The 21,960-nt window shown below is 51.6% G+C and overlaps 1 protein-coding gene across 6 annotated transcripts in view; it reads left to right on the top strand.

The window, feature by feature from the left end:
- CHST15 (carbohydrate sulfotransferase 15) overlaps positions 1 to 21,960 on the top strand; it is an 80,702-nt gene that overhangs the window by 39,765 nt on the left and 18,977 nt on the right. For 5 of the 6 annotated variants that reach the window (XM_081268627.1, XM_081268625.1, XM_081268626.1 and 2 more), the window contains exons 2-5: positions 13,988 to 14,981; positions 15,664 to 16,003; positions 17,811 to 17,957; positions 21,367 to 21,523. In XM_081268627.1, the coding sequence (XP_081124753.1) occupies positions 14,436 to 14,981; positions 15,664 to 16,003; positions 17,811 to 17,957; positions 21,367 to 21,523 (1,190 nt within the window). In that variant the 5' untranslated portion in view covers positions 13,988 to 14,435. Of the gene's footprint in view, positions 1 to 13,315; positions 13,340 to 13,987; positions 14,982 to 15,663; positions 16,004 to 17,810; positions 17,958 to 21,366; positions 21,524 to 21,960 lie in introns of those variants that run through there. The other variant, XM_081268630.1, reaches the window with a different exon arrangement.

The following is a 21,960-nucleotide window of genomic DNA, read 5'->3' as shown; positions in this document are numbered from 1 at the left end:
GCCTGACTGGGTCTGGGCTTTGGGGTGAGGTATCTTGGCTGAGTCCAGAGGGTGGCCAGCAGTGACGGGTCCAGCAGGGCCAGAGGTGCTGGGGAAATGGTGACAGCCAGGAGGCTGGGGGACAGAGGGACGGACACACAGCCAGAGGGGCAGAGGCAGGCGCCTGCAGTACTGCAAGGAGAGATGGACCTCCCCATTTATAAGCCCAGGTTGGAGGAGGGGCTGAGCGAACTGCTGGAAGTAGGTCCTGCTCTGCTTGCTCCGAGCTGCCCTGGCCTCCAATCTGCTCTGCGGCCTCTGCTCTGCCTTTGGAAGGATGGGTGTGGCGTCCCATAGGCCCTCGGGTGGTGTCAACAGGAATTCCTCCTGTGCCGACTGGAGGTCTGAACAACTGTGTGCGTTGGCCAAATGTTTATTTTTCTGAAACAGATCAGAGCAACTCTGGATAGGAAGTCTGCTACAAGACCTCTTTTTTTTTTTTAAATTTGGAGACTTGCTTTTAACCCAGGAGGGAATCTGTTCTCTGTGAATCAGTCCCAAGTTTGTAAGGAATCCCTGAACTTTCCAAATCTTTGCAAAAGAGATTCCACTCCTCTGTAGTTAATTTGAAGAGGTTACAAATTTCTCCTATCATGGATCATTTGCTCCGTGGGAGTTGGTTTGCTGGAGCCAAGACCCATTTATTAATTTTTGAACAAGTTTTCTTTTATTAGCTTGTTTACATAGAACTGCGAGCATCGAGTGGCTCCCAGCGCTCCCAGCGCTCGGCGTCTGACTCTGCGACGATTTCCTTGCCCTGCTAACCCTGGCTGGAGGTGGGGGCTTCTCTGCAGAGCCAGCGCTGCCCCTGACAAGACGGGCACACACAGCCCTGTGCCAGCAGTATCTCAGCTGTGCTCAGGATGGACATCGATGGCATTCTTGGAGAATGTTCTTTAGTTATAATATTTATTGAATGTTCAACTCTCCTGCTTCAAATATTGAAACTTGGAGAGATCTTTCTAAAACAATCGTAGCTCTTCAAACACTTTTAGGTTGTTTTTACTAATGAAGAAGAGAAGAGAAAAACAGAATCCTTTTTTGATAGACCAGGCATATTCAGGTTCACGTCCCGGGTGACGTGTCTTTAAATGAAGGTGTGTTTGACCTAGTTTACAGAGGTCAGGAGTCGAGATTCCAGATCTGAGTGGGGTTCTCGGAAACTGGTTCTATATTCCAAACCCTAGAGGAAGTCTATAAGCAGAGTTCCTTCCTGGCCCTCTTTCCACCCCAGGCAGCTCCTGCCTCCGGGTGTCCTGGCAGTTGTTGGAGCCCTGGCCAGTCAGTCGGGGAGGGGGCACTTCTGCACCATCTCTTTCAGACCTTGCTGCCTTTGTCCTGCCTGAAGTCTTCTGCTGCAGAATCAGGCTAGGCTGGGCCGTGCTGCTGGCTGAGGTCCTGTTTGCAGAGACTGGGTATGTGGGGATAAAGGGTGGAGATGATGGCTGTGGTTGGGGTTATGAGCACTGGGAGTTGGTGGGCACCACAGAGGCATTTGGCATGTCTGGTCCTGTTCAATGCCCACAGCTCTGTGCAGTGGGTGCTACGGTTCCATGCGTCAGGGGAGCAAACAGGCCCAATGTGAAAAGTAGTGGGCCCCAGGATACAGCCAGGAAGAGGTGGATGCCACCCGGGTGGGTGCGTGCAAGCGTGTGTGTGTGTGTGTGTGTGTGTGTGTGTGTGCGCGTGTGTGTGTTTGTGTGTTTGCATACTTCTGGGTCTAAGATTCCTGTCTCTCTCAAACATTCTCTTTGAACATCAACAAATACAAAATTGTGTCCTCCAGAGTCACATTGTCCCTTTTGTCCTTGGACTTGGTACTTTTCGGCCTGTGCACGTTTATAAAGATGCATGCCCACTCTGGGGAGTTCTGTGGTCTGCTCTGGGCTCTCCATCATCCTGACAGAGAAGGCAAGGGACAGTGTCCTTTTGGCTTACTCCCGGGTACATCATTTTGAGTTAAATGGAATTGGGTTATGATGATTATGATGACGACGACGATGGTGACGAGGACCCTGTGCATTAGAGTGTGGTGGGTGGGAAGATGTGATTAATTCAATTTTTTTGAATGTCTTGAGAAATAAGGAGGGAAAGTGACCCTTAGATGGAACTTCCCATTTGCACTTGAACTTCCCATTTGCACTTTTCTCACAGGCCTTTCGCCTGGTCATCCTGGAGCCCTGCAGCCTCCTTGCCGTCTCCCGTTCTCTTGGGCTGGCGGAGAGCAGGTGGCAAACTAGGCCCAGAGACAAATGCATAGGTGTGAGTCCGTGTTTTGGTGCCCTGGGCCCAGGCCACTTGTATATGCTAATCTGTTGCTCAGTATTTACTGTTTCTTCTTCATTATATTTATAGTTACAAAGCGGTGCCTGCTCTGGGTGAGTAAGCCTGGAAGTCACATGGACTGGTGTAAGCGGAAGGCACAGCCCCCAGCTCTACCCCACAGTCAGCACTGGGAAACTAAGGGGTTTATGAACCTGCCAGTTCCCATCCTGGAGGGAGTGCGGGGAGCTGAGGCTTCAGCGCGTGTTAAACCCAGCTCTGCCTCCTGCTTGCAAGCTGCTGCCTGCCCAGAGCCTCAGTTTTCTTGTCTGCACAATGGAGTCATTGCACCTACCTTGGTGTCAACCGTCAGGTGTGGATGAGAAGCAGTAGGCCCCAGAGTAAGGGCAGGACAGGCTCTCAGATTGTGTTTGCGCCTCGCCTACCCTGTCTCCGGGCCTCTCCAGCTCTCCTTCTCTGAGTGCAAGAGATGTATGTTCTGACGTTCCTACAGCCAGCAGAGTGAGCTGGACCTCTGCAGATTGAATGAATCTGGGTATCAATTTAAAAATGACACTATTAATATTTAAATCATTGAAACACAGAAGCTCTGGTTTGTCCTGCCGGTTCATGCAGCCCCCTGCACACCTGGGGGTAAGTTGCAGGGACATTACAACGCTGCGGAGGGAGGCTGGGACATCTCTGCATGCTCTTGGGGTCCCCAGCACCCACCAGGGCTGGTGCTCAGGTGATCTGCTTGTCCTGGCCACACTTGCTATGGGCCAGGCTGCCTCGGGTGCTCACTCCTGCCTGCCCTTGGTCAGAGGACTGCCAGTCAGGCTGCCCGTCACAAAGAAAGTCCAACCGAGTATTTCCAGGCAGTTCTTCTCCTTCAAGGGTTAACAGACTCTTCTTTTGCTCATCTTTAGAAATGAAAAACAATGTTTCCAACTATTCAGATCATCAGTGGCCATCTGGTGGGGATTGCAGCTGCCCCCCTCAATTGTGCTGTCTCGAATATATTCATCCTAGGACTCCACCGTGCATCTGCAAAATCATTATTCGCAGTTGGTTTTGAACATGTGAGCCCTTGTCTCCACCCATTTCTGCTGCTCAGAGGTCTTCTCACTGTCCCTGAAGTCAGGTCACAGTGGGCAGGAGGGGTCTGGGGCACAAGGGTGGACAGAGCAGCCCTGCTCCTTTGGGTTTCCTATGTGGTCTCGGTGTGCTGCTTCTTCTCATTCATTTCCCTGTTGTGTTAGAGAAGAACTTTTGGAAGGTGATAGAATATGCCACTTATCTTTGTGGTCCAGCTGCATGAGAGTGCATGTGATTCCTGGTCTGAAAATGTGTCACTTTGTCCTGGTAGTTAAGGTTTGAGGTTGTAGAAATGTTGCACCAGAGCATGCAAAAAAAGTTTTTCAAAGGTCCTGGGTTCCTGAAATCCTTGGTTCCTGGGGTGATGTTGAACTTTCCGGATCACTTTGAGAAAAAGAGAATGAGGGTCTCAGTGGAAAGGGTGTGCCTATAGTCATGTGGCTAGTTAAATGGCATGGCCAGTGCTTAATCCAGGGTGGTGACTCCCCAGCCCAGTCTCAGGCCAGCACTCTGTCTTGATTTGTAAGGAATCTGGGAAGAAGGTGCATGCCATCAAATTCTCTGGACCACAGTTTCTTCATCTGTACACTGGAGATAACAATTGCACTTTCCCTTGGGCTACTGTGACACTTAAATATCATAGTCCTTATAAATCCAGCCTGATGCCTGGATACAAGGAAGCCTTGTCAGTGTTAGCTGGTGTCATTCTTGTTACAAGTAGCAGGCTCTTATTTTGCTTATCTTTAGAAACAAAACAGTGTTTAAAACCATGAGGATCAGCAAGGCTTACCCAGAGCCCTGCTCTGCATAGTTTCTGGGAACTTCTGTGCTTTCTGGTTATGTTATTTCACTCATTAATTTAGACACTATCTCTGGAGCGCGTGCCCTGAGAGAGGCCCTGTGCTCTTCCGGGCTGCCCGTCACCGTCCTGTTGAGCTTGCTCCAGCCTCGCTCCTCACCTGGGAGGCAGGGGTCAGTGGGCTTGGTGGTGGCTCACACATGACTCTGCCAGCTTCTGCCGGTGACAGCTTCATTTGTGTGAAACAGGAGAAAGATCACAGACTTTGTGGTCAACCACCTGTGGTTGCCTTTGGCCTCACGTCTGGCTAGCTATGTGGCTCTGGGCATGTGTTTAACCCCGCTGGGCCTTAGTTTCCCATATATAACTGGGGGATCCCCATGCTGACCTCGGGGAGCTGCTGTCATGAAGGCTGATCTATGGAGCTCTGCTGGGCTCTGACACTGAGCTAGCATTCACCTCCCTCTCTCGTTGTCTCTGGAGTCCTTGAAAAGCCTGAGCTGAGTCCACGAACCTTGAAATGCTTTCTGGCTGTGTGGCTTTGGTTGCTTTGTGACCCAGGGCCACTTCTAGGCAGGCTTCCCAGCACACTGTGACACTCTTCTTGAGGAAGTTCCTCCTTAGCAGAAAACCTTAGCTGGGGACAGACAGGCTCGAGTGGAAAATCCAGTACCTGCACCACTTTGAGTGACCACTGGAAATAATAAAACGAGTGCTCTGAAATCATTTCCTCCCCCATTGGCTTCAGAAAAAGAAAATTATTGGTTGTGTCACAAGGAACTTTAGAGTCTTTTGTGCACCTTGAAATCACTAGGTGACAGTTGCAGTCTGAACATGTGTGAAGCCTCTTATCTACCCTGCCCCTTGCAGAGGAAACCTTGTCATAAGGTGCACTTGAGAGAGACCGTGTCTAGCTGTGTGGCCTGTCTGCTGGCACGGGGAGCAGGAGCAGGCTGTTCTGCTGGGCGTGGAGAGACCCACGCCCCCTCCTGCCCCAGCAGTGCAGCCCCGCTGTTCTCCTGATGCCTCTGGCCCTCAGCAGGGACAGTCCTTCTGCAGATTCTCGGGGACAGGTGGGCCTGGAGGCTACCCTTGAGATGGGGGTATGACTCTGAGGGTGGCCCCCTTCCTGGAGACCCTGGAGCCTTTGCTCTGCAGTTAGCTGGGATGCTCTTGAGACCTGGACTGTGTCCCTCATGTTCACAGCCCCCGCCAAGGCAGGCTCTGCACCAAGTGATCGCCCGTGATTGACAGCTGTGTGCCACAGGGCATGGGCCACTCCTTAGGAGGAAATGTGCTCTGCCTCATGGAGGGACTGGTCAGCTTCTTTGGAAGCTAATAAAGCAAGTACCGCACCTGATCTTCAACATTCACTAAAAACCACAGGTGGCTGAGCAGCCCTGGAAGACACACAGAGGGTTTTTTATTAAAGAGATATTAACTTCAAATCAGAAACCTGCATGTCTTAGGGCTGAAAGGGTTACTTTTAAGTCTGTTGCTTACATATGGGAAAAGGCCCAGAGGGAGGAGGTGACTGACCCAGGGTTACCAGCCAGGATTGATACCGTCTGGATTGCTGCATGGGGGAAGCTGGGCTCGGGGCCACACCCAGGGGTCCCTGACTTGCCAGGAAGGTGCGGCTTTGAGGCTCTGAAGCTTCAGCACACAGTCAAGGACACCCCCACAGGGTGCCTCACCCAGGACCCGCCCAGGCTTGTCCCTTTGATGTGCAGGAATTAAACAGAGCAGGGCTGCACTGGGACTGGCTCTGCACCAGGCACTCTAGTCCTCTCCTTGGTTTCAGCACTCTCCGCCCCTATGGGGCCAGCCTTCCTCCTCCTCCCCTGTCCTCAGCCCCTGGTCCCTCTGTCCTTTCTGTCCCTCTTTCTCCCTTTCCTCACGCCTGGCAGCAGGCCAGCCTCAGTCCTGGGGTCTCCACCCTGGCTGGACCTGTCGCCCGTCCCCGGTGGGGAGCTGAAGGAGACAGGCTTGGGTGATGCAGAGTCGGAATCCAGACAGGTTAGGAACCAATGGCCCAGGCCACAGGGGTCCCTGAGGAGACCAGAGGAGGCAGCCCCATTTCAGGCCAGCCTCTGCCTCTGCAGGCCTCCCTTCCTCCCCTTCTCTGTGAGACCACACAGCTGGTCTTTTTTTAGAAAGGAATTCCTGTGGAGACCCTGGACCCAGAGGGAGAGGAATGCTCTGGCCTGGATGAGCTGCTAGACCCTGAGGTCAGATTGGAGGTCAGGATGGTCATTTCTGTTGCTGCGCAGCACCCAGGCCCCCTCTGTCCCCATGAGCTGCTGGCCACTGGGACGTGCAGAATCACGCAGGGCCTTGGATTCCTCCCTGTAAGAGGCAGGGCTGGCGCGGGTGCTGGCTAGCTCATACTGCCAGCCAGCACCCGCGGCAAGCTTCTCTGGAGCTTGCCCAGGTTGGACCTGGGCTCTGACTGCTCCCACCATGATCTTCACGATGTTCCAGTGCTTTCATGTTGAAAATGGCTTTGCAGTTAAATCCCAGGGTCCCGCAGGAGTTTCCCTCTGCGGCCTCTCTCCTCCGTCTTATAAGTGGCTGGCTTTCCCCCAGATCTTTGGGGATGGGCACATTTCTGGAAAATTGTTCCTGTTTGGCAATGAAACCGATTCTGGATGGGACAGTCACTCTGCAGGGCTGAACTTTTTCAGAGTTGTCCCCAGGGCTGTTGGGAGCTCTCCAGAGCCTCAAAATGATCTTGATCACCTCTGATCCTCACTGGCTCCTCTCCCCTGCCGAGCTCGGGGCCCCTTCCTGCGTGTGTGTGCCTGCCTTGAGCCGCCACCTGCCTCTTCCCTGTCATTACTTCAGATTAGTGGCAGACAGGAAAGTGGGACAGCTCTGCCCGGGATTATGCATTGAGAGCTCATAGCCTTGGAGCAGGGCCTGACAGACTCACCAATAATTGTGCAAAGCACATGTTGCCCCATGTAGGCTGGCCATGTGCTGAGTACCGGCTTGAGTGTGTATTAATTCTTCATGTTCCGGCCAGGAGGCCATGATAGTTTAATTCCCATTTTACAGATGAAAAATATCAGGTCACAGATCATTAAGTCTATGGCCTGAGGTCATGACGCTGGCAGGTTGAGCTGGATTGAAGGGTAGGTCCAAAGCCTTGGGGACCTTTGACTGCTGGGAAAGCATTTTTGCTGCACCCTACCTGTCTGCCCAGTTGAGACTCCCTGGGCTCCGTAGACAGGCAGCCAGGGAGGAGGTGGCTGCAGATCCTGGCGACTTGGCCTCCATGAATGGCTCTTTCTTATAGCAATGGTGATGGATGGGATGGTCACCTGGAGCATGCTTCCTGTGCTGTAGGGCATGCAGAAAAGCTGTTATTAACAAAAATAAGGTTGACGATGAACTCACTACAGAGTTAAGTGTGCTTTAAAAATAGCAAAAAATTCTGCTTGTGTTTTTTTTTGGCACACATTTTGGGGAAGGTCTCGCCAACCATGCTTAGAGAATCCTTGCTGCCGACGAAGCACAGATAAGGTGTCCTGGACGTCAGGAAGAATGATCTAGGGCAAGGTGACTGTTGGAGAGGACTGTGGGAGGGGCTTGCTCAAGGAGAGGGAGCAAGGAGGAAGTGACAGAAACTCTGAAGAGAAGCAGAGGGGAGTGGGGTCAGTTGTCCCCATAACTGACACAAAACAGCTGCGGTTGTCATAAACACATAACTTGTCAGGAGATAATGTAGTGTGAGGGTCTGGGCAGCTGCATCCTGACTTGGGACTGGCTCCCATCGCGGTTTACAGCATTGCCTGAGCTTTCTCTGCTTCTGGTGTTACGCGGGCTTCCTTAGGGAGCAAGCGCTGGCTCAGTGGAGTCCCTGAATCGTGGGTGAATCACTTTGGCCTGGTTTGCTCCTGCTGTGTTTCACCCATACAAACACATTTTTTGGAACTCATAAACCTACAATGATTGCAGGTTAACTTTGTAGAGTCTCCATAACCTGGAGGAGAGCAGATCGTGTAGCTTTGATGGTGTCACAAGCCACCCCCCCCCCAGCTCAGTGACTCTGAACAGCTGTCCTTCAGTTTTTCTCCACGGCCATAGGGGTAGCCTGGGGTGGGCTGGGGGCCAGCAGCTCTTGGTCGGGCTCCACCAGGTGGCCCTGCACCACTCACCTCTCACTCTCCTCTCGGCCCAACCAAGCACAGAGGCCAGAGGGCACGTGGACACACAGGGCCCATGTTAAGGGCTTCAACTGGCAACGTGGACTCCTACACCTCATTCTGTTCGCCAAAGCAAGTCGCCTAAGCCAAGCCAGAGGATGAAGGGCTAGTTCTCTCCTTTTGCTGAAAGAACTACAAAGCCATTCATGTGGCAAAGGGCCTGAATCAATAAGGAGTAATAACCGGGGATCCGTAATGCAAATAGCTATAAACTACTGTTTATCAAATACGTGTGGGCCAGGACGATGCTTCTGTAATATTAGCTGATGTTTTTGAATACTTACTATGGGCTAGACACTTTTTAAAGCACTTTACATGAATTAGTTCATTTAATGTGACAATAGAGATCTGATGATCATTTCCTATCATGTCTGAGGAGACGGAGAGAGAGGTTGAACGTCCTGCTCAAGGTCAAACGTGGGCACCTTGGTTCCAAACTTCAGGCTCTTAACTCAGACACTGTGGGGGATTTGTTGCTGGTCCCTGGTGCCATCTGGGAGTATAAAGGCCCAGATAGCTTAAGTGACTTGTCTGAGGTCCCTAGGTAGATGGGAGTTTGGAATTCAGACCTGGGTGATTGCTGTGTCCTTTCCACCATGCGGAGGCTGGTGAGTGTCAATCAGGGAGTGTGGCTTTGTTCTGATTAATGACCATGATGTGTTCAAAATCGTCAAACTCCAGGTATATGATTGAGATTGCCGAGGTTTTTGTGCAGAACTCTGGTTTTGTTAGCTTTCTTCTGGGTCTCAGCAACAACCTTCTGATATCTTCGAGCTAAATGTAAACAAATATTCCTTGCTTCACTTTTTGATTAATATTCCTTGAAAGAAAAATGTGTTTCCACATATATAGCCTAAAGAGAGACGCCAGCATCCAGACATCCCAATCTGAAGGAGGCTTTGTATTTTAGTAAAGGTTAATTAAGATCCATCAGATTTTTCCCCTTAAAATATAAAAGTAAAACAATATAATTAGCTATTTTTTTCCTTTTCCCCCAAGGGCGGATTTAAATGTTCTAACTAAATGAAGCTATTTATTTAAATCTGTCCAGATTTCCTTTGAAGTTTCATATACCTTTCTTCTGCTTTATCAGCTTATAGCTACAATAATTTAATAAGTTTTTCCTGGGGTGAAATTGGACGCCCTTTATCGATCTTCCACTGAGGGGGCATTCAATTACTTCATCTGAAGTGGTATTTCTGGGTCTCTCAATTACAAGTTTGTTATAAATGGCTTGCTAATGATGCCTGGGGTGCACAGGTTAACAGGGGCACCCAAGCAGAGGTGAGTGATTGGAGGCTTTCTATTTGGGGAGTAGCTATCTGATCTCACAGTGGCGCCGGGCTCCTGCAGCAGGGGCCTGCACCCATAGGGCACAGAATGGAGCCCAGCTGGGCAGCCATCGAGCTGAAATGCACACCTGAGGACGGGAGCTGATGTGGGCATGGGAATGCCAAGTGCCCTGTGTACTGTGGGTCTGCTGGCACCAACGTGGACATTCTAGACAGGTGGCGCGCAGGGGTACGCACTGCGTACTTTTGAAGGAAGAACACCTTGAGTGCCAGGCTTCTGAACAATGGCCCATGGGATAATCCATGGCATGTGGAAGAGGCCAGTTACTGATCTTGATTGCAATCTGCTTTCCTTCCTGCATAGTCGTGGTAATTTGATGATTTAATTTTTCTTCCCTGAGTTATTTAAGAGCTACACGGATTGTACAGATCGCTTTGAAAGAACATGCAGTATGCCTCCCTCTACATTCTGGCTCTCAGGGAAGCCGAGCTCTGGCCCCTGCCTCCTCACCAATCTGGTCCCTGTGCCCCACCAGCCCACGCCCCTAAAGGTCTGCCCTCCAGGAGTACCCAGGGGCCTGGACCCCCTGCTTCTCTCCACAGGCTCCGCCTCCTCTGGTCTCCCTGGGACTGGCTCCTTCTTGTCATTCAGGCTTTAGCTCGGGTGTCCCCCCTGATGTTAGTTTCTCTGGTCACCCTGTGTTTGGATTCCTTCTCCTCCGGTGGCAGTTCTTGCCTGGGTTGACTATGCTCTCCAAGGGACATGTGACCACGTCTGAAGACATTTCTGGTTGTCACATCTAAGGGGAGGGGTCCTCCTGGCATCTATAAGTAGAGGTCAGGGATGCTGCCCAATGTCCTGCAGTTCGGGGGACAGTGCCCTTGGCATGGAATCAGCTGGCCCAGGCAGGGTGCAGTGAGAACCCGGCCTGTGGACTTCCTGGGTTCTGCCTGTCGGTCCTCACAGCCTGTGTCGCGCCTGAGGCTACCTCACACGCACCTTCTTTATACGTGTCCCAGGTGCGACAGAGCTCAGCCAGGAAAAAGCGCCCCTCTCGGCCACCTCTGCACCAGCTCACTCATGGGAGCGCTTGTCTGGAAGCCTGAACTCAGGGCTCCCGCTCGCTCCCACGGGCACCAGCCATGTACCGGCCTGGCTGTGAGATGGTTTACCCACCTGCACGGAGGCATATTTTACGTGCTATACAGTGTGTTTTGGTAAAAACTAAGTTTTTTTTTTTTCTCAAAGAGGACACCAGGGGTGTTTCCAACACCATCAAATTATGTACCTCCTGACTGCAGCTGGAGGGTCACTACTTCCTGGAGTTCATGGGCTCAAGTGCGCCCCACTTTGGGCACCAGTCAGGAGTACTGGGTCCCCAGGGCACATGCCTGTGTTCAAAAGGCCAGAAAGGTGGGGGATTCCCACGGCAGCCTGTGTGGATTTTGTAACTCCCCTGAGTGACTGAGTGCCCTCAGGAAAGGGCTCCTCCCGCCATCCACAGTGTATCACAGAAGTGGCAGCTCAGGAGCTGACAGTGGGACAGATACCAGGGCGTGCCCAGGAGGACTGTCTCACAACACAGGAGGTGGTTCCGTGCTGTCCCTCTGCATGCCCATGTCCCCGAGCAACCCCGTGGCTCCCTGTCCTTTAGGGGCTTCTGTGGAGGTCCCATTATCGTAGCATTAGTTGACGATCACCTCACTGGCTGCTGCTATTACCTCAATCCCCAAGTTCCTACCAGGAACGTGGGGGATCTGGGCTGAAAGTTCCAAGCTTCTAACCAAGGCTTGTCTTTTTGGTGACCAGTCCCTCTCCTGAAGACACCTAGATGTTCACTGAGGGTCACCTCATTAGCATAAGTTCATGTGTTCTTGGAAGAGGCTTGTGAATGACAAACCATGCTTCCAGCTTCTTGGACGCTCAGCAATCCTAGGATTCAGAAACTGGCTGGGAGGAGGCCAAGTGTGTATTTCTATGTATACACACCCCCAACCTGCAGTGGCTTCAGGCCCCACCCCTGAGCGCCTGAAGAAGAGTCTTTTCCAGGAGGGAGTGAATGGATGAGTGAATGAATGACAGGAGCAGAGAGTACATTGTATCTGAGTGTTTTCCCAGGGGTTCAACACACCTCCAGTTTTGGGCCTTCTCTGCCGTCAGAGGCCAGCCTTGCAGGAGCCGCGGTGGCTGCAAGGTGCAGCTGTCCAGTAGACAGCAGGCCTGGTCCCTCAGTCGGCCCGCCTGTCGCTCCCCTGACTTCCCAAGTTTGTTTATGTTGCTTGGAATAAGATACTTTTGCTCTTGATTAGAATGTTTTGCCCATTCTTTTGGGTCCAGATTACGTACATTCCTGTCCTGAGGCTTCAAAGCCCATGTTTGTTTGTTTGTTTTAAAAAAGAATCTAATTAGGCCTTCTGCAGAGAGAGGCTGCAGGGTGCAGACTCCCTCCCGAGGAGCTCCTGGTTGAGTCTCATTTTGACCCCACGTGGCCTGGACTTCGGCATGTGAGAAAATGTTTTCTTGGCTTTAGTGATGGACTTTCCGAGTAGGGGATCTTGCCCTTTTGTTTCTTTGGTTTGGAAGAATTGTTTGTACCAAGTAATGGGTCAGGGGTGATTAAGCCAGCTGAAGCAGAGGTCTGGACTTGAGGCCCCCCACATGCCCTCCAGCTGCCCTGGGGGATGCAAGAGGCCAGAGCCCAAGCCTTCTGGCCTGGCTCTGAGACCAGCTCCTCCCACCTTCCCTCTGTCTAACCTCACCGCCCACGCACCTGCCCCAGCCTCTCAGCCCAGGCTCACCAGCTCTTCTCATGCTGGTTCCTTGAGACTTTATGAACATTGTTTGGTCAATTCTGTTTTGCAAATTTTGTGTATTCTCTTCCTTGTGACACAGACATTATTAGCATAGTAAAGCCCCGCTCTACGAATCCCATGTCATCTTGTCCATCTCACCTTTTCTCCGAATAATGGGAGCGTGAATACTTACTGACAGCACGCAGAACCTGGGCTTTTCCATGCAAGGGAAGGTTTCTTCTGGAAAGTTCTGATTGGTCCGACCTCTAGCCAGGACAAGGAGACTCTAATGCAGGGTAGATTGATGCCGCCTCTGGGGACAGGATTGTTTGAGGGGTGTGTGAGGAGAGGATTGTTAATCACTAAGGAAAGTTCATGTGGCCGAGGGTCTTCCTTCTGGGATTGCATTTCAAATATCCATGGCGTTCATCACAATTTTAAATCACAATAGTTATCATCATCATTGATGATATAGTTATCAATGTTACATAACTTTTATGGGATGTTAAATCTGTGTTGGGCTTTATGTAAACATATAATAGCTAATTCAGTACTTGTTACAAACTTATAAGAGAGTGGCCAAGGGTCCGAGAGGTTGGGTGTCTCGCTCAAGGCCACGCAGCCAGTAAGGGGATCTACCATGGTGAGAAACCAAGTAGGCCTCTTTGTTTTGCTCGCTCGGTGCTCCTTTTAAGACATCCACAAAGAAATGTCTTTTGGGCAACAATACATTTTACAACCACAGGACTGTGTTAATGGATCTTTAAGAATCATGTCTTCCCCAGGATGACGGAAGTGGAAAATTATTTCGGGACCTGAAGTGTTTCGCTGCTCAGGGGAACACTGTACGTTGGACTTAATTGCTTAATAACTTAAAGCCAAATGGTTTTTTATATGATACACTCCGCTGAAGGAGAGAATCATTTCATTGTTTTAAATTTTCATTAACTTTTGCTTCTGAAGCTGATAGTAAAGGTTAGCTCCAGCAAAAGACCGTGGATACTGTTGGGAGGGAAAGGCTCTGTTTCTCTGTGTTCCTATCCTAACGGTTCTCCTGATTATTCTTCAGCTTTTACCACTGACTTGAAGGCACTAGTATCTGAATTTGTCCCTCCAGTTCATAGTCATTGGCTGGATAGAGGCTGGGAACGGTTGCAGAACCCTGGGGCGAAGACGCCTTAACTTAGTTGAAGTAAGAAGGTGGAGACACTGGGGGGTGGGGGACAGCCCAGAACCAGGCGTCCCACGTGCTGCTGCTGGTGTTGGTGGCTGGGCCACAGTTGTTGGCAGAGATTGAATTCCAAAGCCAAGTGCGGGGACTCGAAACCTCTCCCTTTCTCCTGTAGGATTTTGCGACTTGGTTGAGACCAAGCAGGCTTGGCTGGAATTGAGAAGAGGAGGAGAGAAACAAACAGCTATTCCTGTCTGGAAGAGCGTCCCTGGGCTCTTGCTCTTACCATGTAACCCAGTCAGTCTTCTTTCTTTATGTTTAGGTAATTGGACATTTTTAAGAGCTTTCTCCCCACGAAGAGGAAACATCCCAAAGGAACACAGGATGTGACCGTGGAAACCCTCATGGGCAACTGTGTGGATGGCGCGCCAGTCCGGGGCTGCAGGAGAAGATCATGAGCGCTCCTGATGTGCGGCGTGACCCCACGCTCCCCAGCGATACTGCTCGTGGTGTGATGGGGAAGACCTGAGGGACAGGCAGAAGCGCTCCCCGCCTTCCCGATGCCGACCATCGGGGCCACTCCCCCTGGCTGTCTTGCAGAGTCAAGCCAAAGCATGTGCTTCCCCCTCCTCCCCCGTTGGTTCCTGCCGTGTCTCGGTCTGTCTCTGCTGCCTTCCCGCCATCTGATGTAATCGCAGGACATCCATAGGCTTCCCAGCACTCCCTGGGGCTCACCCATGGCCGGCTAAGCCCAGTCCAAGGGCACTACCATGAGGCCCTGCATCAACCGCTGCCTACAGCTGTTAGCCGACGACACACACAAACAGCAGGTCAGCTGCCGAGGGTGCCCCCACCAGAGTCACCAGGCGTGCCCCGCATGCAAAGGAGAAAACAAGATCCTGCTTCGTGTGGATAGTAAACAGATGAACTTGCTCGCTGTTCTTGAAGTGAGGACCGAAGGGAACGAGGCTTGGGGCGGGTTTCTGCGCTTTAAGAAGGGGAAGCGATGCAGCCTGGTGTTTGGACTGGTCATAATGACCTTGGTGATGGCTTCCTACATCCTTTCTGGGGCTCACCAGGAGCTTCTGATCTCGTCTCCTTTCCACTATGGGGGCTTCCCCAGCAACCCCAGCTTGCTGGATGGTGAAAACCCAAGCGACCTGAAGGAGCATCACCAGCAGCCCCCTGTAAATAACGTGTCCTACGTCAAGGACTATCCCAGCATCCAGCTCGTCATCAGCAGCATCACGGCCAGGATCGAGTTCACCACCAGGCAGCTCCCCGACCTGCAAGACCTCAGGAGGCAGGAGCTGCACGTGAGTAGCCTCTCGCTGACCTCCACTGGTGGACTTTAAAAGAGGGTGGCTTCCTTTTCCAGCCCCATTTCTTGAGGATCGTGGGGATGAGTTGACAGGCTGCTGCTCAGGGCGCACTGTCTGCTCCCGTGAGAAACACCAGGAAGGGGGTTTGAAGTCCTGAACAGCCCAGCTAGAAATATTTAAGGACTGCCCCCCTCATGATTGCGTTCTAGGACTTCTTGCTTGAAACAGAGCCGTGGTGGCCACAGTTGGTTTTGTAGGTGGCCATCATTTGGAATTTTAAAGTTAGGCTTAATTTCACTTTCAATAATTCTATGCTTATCCATGTTTTGATGCTATTTAAATGTACAACTAACAAGAAAGGTCCCAACTATTTAATTTAGATTGCTGTGTGTGTGGGAGAGATACATCATGATAGGATGGATTTTATCTAAGTCTTTATCTACATTTATCTTCATTTAATCTCCTTTTCTCTCCATTTTTTTTTTTTTTGGTTTTTATTTTTGGAAAAAGAAAACATAGTCATTGGCTGCCTACCAAGTTTAGCTGTTAATCGCTGTCAAACACAGTTCAGATTGGAGCACACACGGGGATTGGGGCGCGATGGCATGGTGGTGGCCATCTTTCTGCTAACTCTTCCTCCCTGGGGGCCGCTCTCCCTTTTCTCTTCTCATGGCAGATGTTCTCAGTCATCCCCTCTAAGTTCCTGCCCAACAGCAAGAGCCCCTGCTGGTACGAGGAGTTCTCCGGGAGGAACACCACTGACCCCTACCTGACCAACTCCTACGTGCTCTACTCCAAGCGCTTCCGCTCCACTTTCGATGTGCTGCGCAAGGCTTTCTGGGGCCACCTGTCGCATGCGCACGGCAAGCATTTCCGACTGCGCTGCCTGCCGCACTTCTACATCATCGGGCAGCCCAAGTGCGGGACCACTGACCTCTACGACCGCCTGCGGCTGCACCCGGAGGTGAAGTTCTCGGCCATCAAGGAGCCTCACTGGTGGACCCGGAAGCGCTTTGGTGCGTTTGGTGGCTCCTTCCAGCTGCCCTCTGGTTCATTCCTTCCCTGAAGTGGGCAGGGCTGGGCCGTTGAGGAGGTGGGCCATTTATTAGACAGTTGCCTCCCTCAGTTTAGTGTTACTGTAACAAAATACCAGAGGCTGGGTAGCTTACAAAGAAAGAGATTTATTTGACTCAGGATTCTAAGGGTTGAAGGGTCCACACAGCATGGTGCTGGTCTTCTGGGGAGAGCCCTTGGCTGCATGATGACATAGCCTGGAAATAGAAGGGAACTGGCCATGTGCCACAGAGGCCAAGCGATGGGATGGCCTGGCTTCCTGAAGAACACTCTCATGAGAGACCCATGCTAATCCCTTCCAGGAAGGGCCTCCCTGACCTGTGCACCTCTGAAGGGCCTCGTCACCCAACCTCACCACACCCAGGCTGGAACCCGTCCCCAGCTACGTGCCAGCTGAGGGTAGGGCAAGGGAACAGTGCAGATCGGGTAGCTCTTCCCAACCTAAAGAGTCTTGGCAGGTGACCCCTGCAGTGAGCAGGGAGGGCCTGGGCCCGGGCCTGGGCCTAGCAGACCTCTGGGCAGTGGTAGCCAGCACCTGCTCTGGGCTGCTTCCTGGAGCCTCCACACGTGGAGGAGACGCAGCTGCCCTGGGCTCAGCTCCTCTGGCCTGCCCTGACTGCCGCACAAGTATCAGGTGCCACTGAGACAACCGAGTCCCTGCTTTCTACCCGCTTTGCCTCAGGGCTGACTGTGGACCCAGCCCCAAGCATCCTGTGGCCCTCCGGTCACTCTTTCCTCTCGGTGACCTTTCCCTTCTGCCAGGAGACGTTTGGTCACTGGAGCTAAGGGGCGATACCCGGCCGGTTGTCTGCCAGAGTCTGGGAGGCCCCAGGGTGTACTCTGCATGAGGACCAGGCTGCCTAGAGAGAACCTCAAGGGTCTTCCTTAGGCCAGCTTCTGAGTGCTTCCTGACCCATGTTTGGTCTCACCCTTTGGCTGTCAGCCTGGGGCGGGTGAAGGTGTGTTTCTTTTGTGGTTTCCCAGTGCTGCATGGCAGCCAGGGCTCCACCATGTTGAGCCCACGCCCCGCTGTTGGGTACACTCCCCTCTGGGCCACTGTTCCCCTTAATGCAAACCAGCTGGCCACTGACAGGACAGGCAAGGACAGGGTGTGCCTGGGACACTGGTGCTGCTCCGTCACCTTGAAGCTCATGTTGTTTTGACCCGACTCTTTCCACTTATGCTAACCCGGACGGCTGTGGTGTCTGGGGGTGTGTTTTAAATGTTCACAAGTGAAATTTCCCATTTTTAAAGCAAGGGCCAAGTTGGCTGATCCCAGAAACTGTGTCCACCCAGGGGAAGATCATGGCTCTTGACATTTGGACTGATGGCACACTACTGGAACACGTAGGTGACCAAGAGGAAGAGGACAGGGTGTCACCTCCTGACTGGCTACCCTGTGTGTGTCCTGGGTGTTGGAGCTGCCTGGACACGTTAGGATCTCAGCGGGTACACACATCAGCCAGTCCCGAGCTCTGGCCCACCACATAGACACATTGTAGCTCTTCAGTAGGTCCCCATCCTTTGGTGCCTTCCACCCCATGAAGCATGTGTGCCTTGGAACCGGGCAGCTAGTTGGCTGAGGCCCCCTCCACCCAGGTCCCCCTCTGATGTGTACCTGGGCTGAGCCTTTGGCTGCTGCAGTTGGGCCCCAGGGGCCTTTAACTTGTCTAAGGTCATTCTCCAGGAAGCCACCATCCTAGCAGTGACAGTTTGTCCTGAGTAACTTTGGCTTCTTGGCTCCTGTAGGAATTGTCCGCCTTCGAGATGGGCTGCGAGACCGCTACCCTGTGGAAGATTACCTGGACCTCTTTGATTTGGCTGCACACCAGATCCATCAGGGCCTGCAGGCCGGCTCAGCAAGGGAGCCGAGCGAGATGAACAAAATCATTATTGGTACGGTGTCTGCGTGGCCCCCAGGGCTGGGCGGGGTTGGGGGGTCTTCTCTGGGGTCCTGGCTCAGCTCTGCCTCACCTGCAAAGCCCTTGCCAATGGCTGCAGTGACCATTGAGCCTCCAACTCCCCACCTGGCTATCACTCTTAGGCCTGTGTAAAATGTTCACCTCGTTTGAAACATCAATACAAAGCAGAAAAGCCTAGTCCACTTTGTAACTCCAAGCAGACTCAATATGGCTGAAATGACTTTTTTTTTTTTTCAGTTTCCATGTCTGTTTTAACTTAAATTAAGTAGGGGTATGTGACATGGCTTCTTGTATAATCTACTGATTTAAGTTTGGGGGATCATAACTGCAACCGTTTAGCCAGGCAGAGTGGTGCTAAATGGTGGTAAATCCCAGCGGCTTGGGGGGGCTGAGACAGGAGGATGGCAAATTCAAAGCCAGCCTCAGCAATGTTGAGGTGGTAAGCAACTCAGTGAGACTCTGTCTCTAAGTAAAATACAAAATAAGGCTGGGGATGCTGCTCAGTGGTTGAGTGTTCCTGAGTTCAATCCCTGGAAAGACCCCCCCCAATTGCAACCAATTAGTCATTGATTTAATACTTTAGCTTTGATAACTGGGTTACTGGGGCTGCATGAGGCTGGAGACTGCATTCCCTGACATGGACAGAACTCAGTGTAGCATTTTTGGACTAATTGCTGATTAAAAGACCCTGCCTGATCCACCAAATGCCTTTGCATTCAAAATGAGGTTTTTTGATTAAGTCTTTCTTTTTTTAAATGCAAGTGTGTCTTATTGAAAACCAATATGTCTATGCTCTTAAGGATTATTGCATATATTTAGGTGTATACATGATATTTTGATATGATCACTATAGCCAGCAAACTAGCATGTTTGTCTCCTTGAATAGTTGTCTGTCTATTTTTTATTGTAAGAGCACCTAACAATTTTTTTGGGCAAATTTCCAGTATCCCATACAAGTCATCAACTCTGGTCATCAGGTCGCATTCTGTCTCTGGACTTATTTTTCCAGCATATCTAACTGGATGAGGCTGGCTGATGTGTTCTGAAAGATGGACATTTAATCTTACATATTGCTGAAGCTGGTTACTTGTGGCAGTGGTCTAATTTTTTGTCTTCCTAGACCTATTATATCTTGATTCTCCAGGTCAAATGAGCCTCTGAGTGAGCAGGATGAATTCAGATCAGCCGCTCAATGAGAACTCCTTCCTGCATGCCCATGTCCAGGGAGCAGGCATATGTGCCCCAAACCTGAAGGATCGATTTTTTTTTCAAACTCAGAAATAAGTCACCAGGAGCCAGTGAGATTGTTACCCAGCCCACCTCCCCCTACACCACCTGCAGTATGAATTGGCCGTTACTTATTTATGTATTGCAAAATCAGGGCGAACACCCCAAACAGTAAGTCTAATTAATATTTTGCCATAATGCACATGACATGTGCTTCTGGGAGAAGTCTCAGGTTCTATGAAGGAGCCACAAACATTTACACAGGGCCAGGAAACAGAGATTTAGGTAATGAATGAAAAAGGAAAGTCTTTGTTTGGTTTCCTAATTTTAGTTATTGTTAGATTTAAAAAAGAAAGAAAGAAAGAAAGAAGAAGAAGAAATAAAAATACCACACTGATAGTTACTTCAAGCAGAGTTGGGTGTGTTTCGTGGCAGCCTGTGGCATGATAAGCAGGTGCAGAGGCAGAGGAAGAGTGGACATCTGGTCCTGCCTGTCACCACCCGTGACACCACTTTGTGCCACGTGAAGAGTCAGGCCTCTGTCCTGGGCTCAGTAGACACATCTGTGAGATGGGATTGTTGGCCCAGGCCAGTTCTAGGCTTTGCCCAACTCTGATGCAGGATTCAGTTCTGACTCAGCCCTTCTCCCCTGTTAGGTCCTCAGCAGAGATGGACGGTCTCATCACCATGGCTACGGGTCAGAGGGGGTCCTTCCTCTGCAGTGAGAGGCACACAGGGCTCAGGACCCAGGTGGATAGATTCCATGGGGTAGGGGCTTTGGCATGTTGGAAGGCCCCTGACCACTTGTGGGGCATTGGCCCTAACTCTTCTTAGCACCCTCAAGTGGTACTGATGGCTTCTTGGACTGTCTCCCCTAGACTGTGAGGGCCAAGAGGGGAGGTCCATGCCTGTCTCATTTCCCTCATCTGTCCCAGCACCTGTCACGAAGCAGGGTGCCTATTAGACGTCAAATGATGGTTCCCAGGTGGGTGAGGGATGGATGACGGACAGATGGCAGACAGACAGAGGGACACAAGGGACACATGCCTCTGTGGCTCTGGACCAGTTCCCTTGGAGAGCTGACATAATTGGTGCCAGTCTAGATTCAGATGCTGCACCTGTCTTTTACGCTCTCTTTTTCATGTGAGTAGATGCTCAGAAGCCTCCCGGTGGACTGGTCTTTTCTGTATCCAAGGGTGTCATGACTTAAAAAACCAGAGAGGGAGGGGAAAGGCCAGAACAGAAACGAGACCATGTGCCTTGACTTGGATTTCCCCGAGGAGGTGACTTGGAGGTTGTCAGAGAAGTCTGTGCCCCGTTCAGGAAAGCAAGCATAGAACGAGTTGATTGCCTTTCTTTCTCAATCTCCGAAGACAGTCCTAACAGACACGAAAAAACAAACCAGAAAACGGGATTGGTTCAGCGTCCGCAGGAGGGAGCCTTGTCCAAATGCCTGCTTTGGCCTTACCTCTGTCCTCCGGGGTGCATTCAGCTCTTTCATCCTTTGGTCACATGGACGGTGATAACCGGGCTGGGGCCTGTTCACCAGCCAGCACTGAGTGAGTGCCAGCTGTGTGCAGACAGGAGAGGGGGTGGGCAGGGACAGATGGTCTTTCAGAGACAGATGCCAGGCTGAGGCCCCTGAGGTTCTGGTGGTCTTCCCTTGCTGGGTCCTAGAGTGTACCCGCGACCAGCCACCGGGGAGCCAGGAAGACAGACGAGCTGTGCCCAACTCCCTGTAGAGGGTTGGCGTCCCCAGACTATTCCTTGCTCCCTGATGTGTCTTAGAGGCTTTCCAAATGCCACAGAGCTTGCGCTGCCAGCAGCTAAACGCTGTGAAATGCAGGGTCTGGGTGCTGGTCATGGTTGTATTTCTGTTCACCCTGGAAGACGGGCTGGGGGCGGAGGACGCTCAGTGTTCTGTGGATGGCCTGAGTCTCCAAACAGAGGTCCTTGGGGTGGGGGCGGGAGCCAGGTGGTGGGGGGAGCGCTGGCCCTCCTCCCCCTGGAGTCCATCTGCTGGCCATGGCTGACCGGCTCATCTGTCATGGCTATTGAAGAGGGAGGCAGGCGAGCCTGGCTGGGCCTCTGGCTCACTCGCCTGGGAGCCGGTACCCCAGCGGCAGCTGCTCAGTTGCGGGGCTTTCCGTTTCCAGGGGAGGCCAGCGCCTCCACCATGTGGGATAACAATGCCTGGACCTTCTTCTACGACAACAGCACCGATGGGGAGCCGCCATTCCTGACCCAGGACTTCATTCACGCCTTTCAGCCACATGCCAAGCTGATTGTCATGCTTAGGGACCCCGTGGAGAGGTGAGCATCTGGGGTGAAGTGAAAAGGCACTTGGGAAAGCAGCATCTCCCCAGCACAGACAAGACTTTGCTTCTTAAAAACATAAACAAGCTCAACTTGCAATGCCACTGCTATTTCTTATGTAAATGTTATTCCCAGGGAGAGCCTCCTGCCTTTAAACAAACCATAGATTGTTTTCTTAGCAGTTCTGACCCTGGTCTGTGGGCCTTGGCCCCTGACACTTTGACCTGGGGACATGGGGTGCTTTCTGCTGTCAGGGCTTGGGCACAGCTTGGGATCAGGGATATTGGTGTCCTCTGTGTGGTCTTACTTCTTCTGACTCTGTTGATCCCCTTTTTCTTAATAGCCCTGACTGTGGGCTCTCCAGCTGTCCTTGACACCAAAAGGAAGAAAAATGATGAGCAGATGAGGTTTGCCTTTGCAGTCAGGGGTCGGTC

Source organism: Spermophilus citellus (assembly GCF_964194105.1).
Source record: "Spermophilus citellus genome assembly, chromosome: 15".
NCBI lineage: Eukaryota > Metazoa > Chordata > Mammalia > Rodentia > Sciuridae > Spermophilus > Spermophilus citellus.
This window is presented reverse-complemented; position numbering and strand designations above follow the sequence as displayed.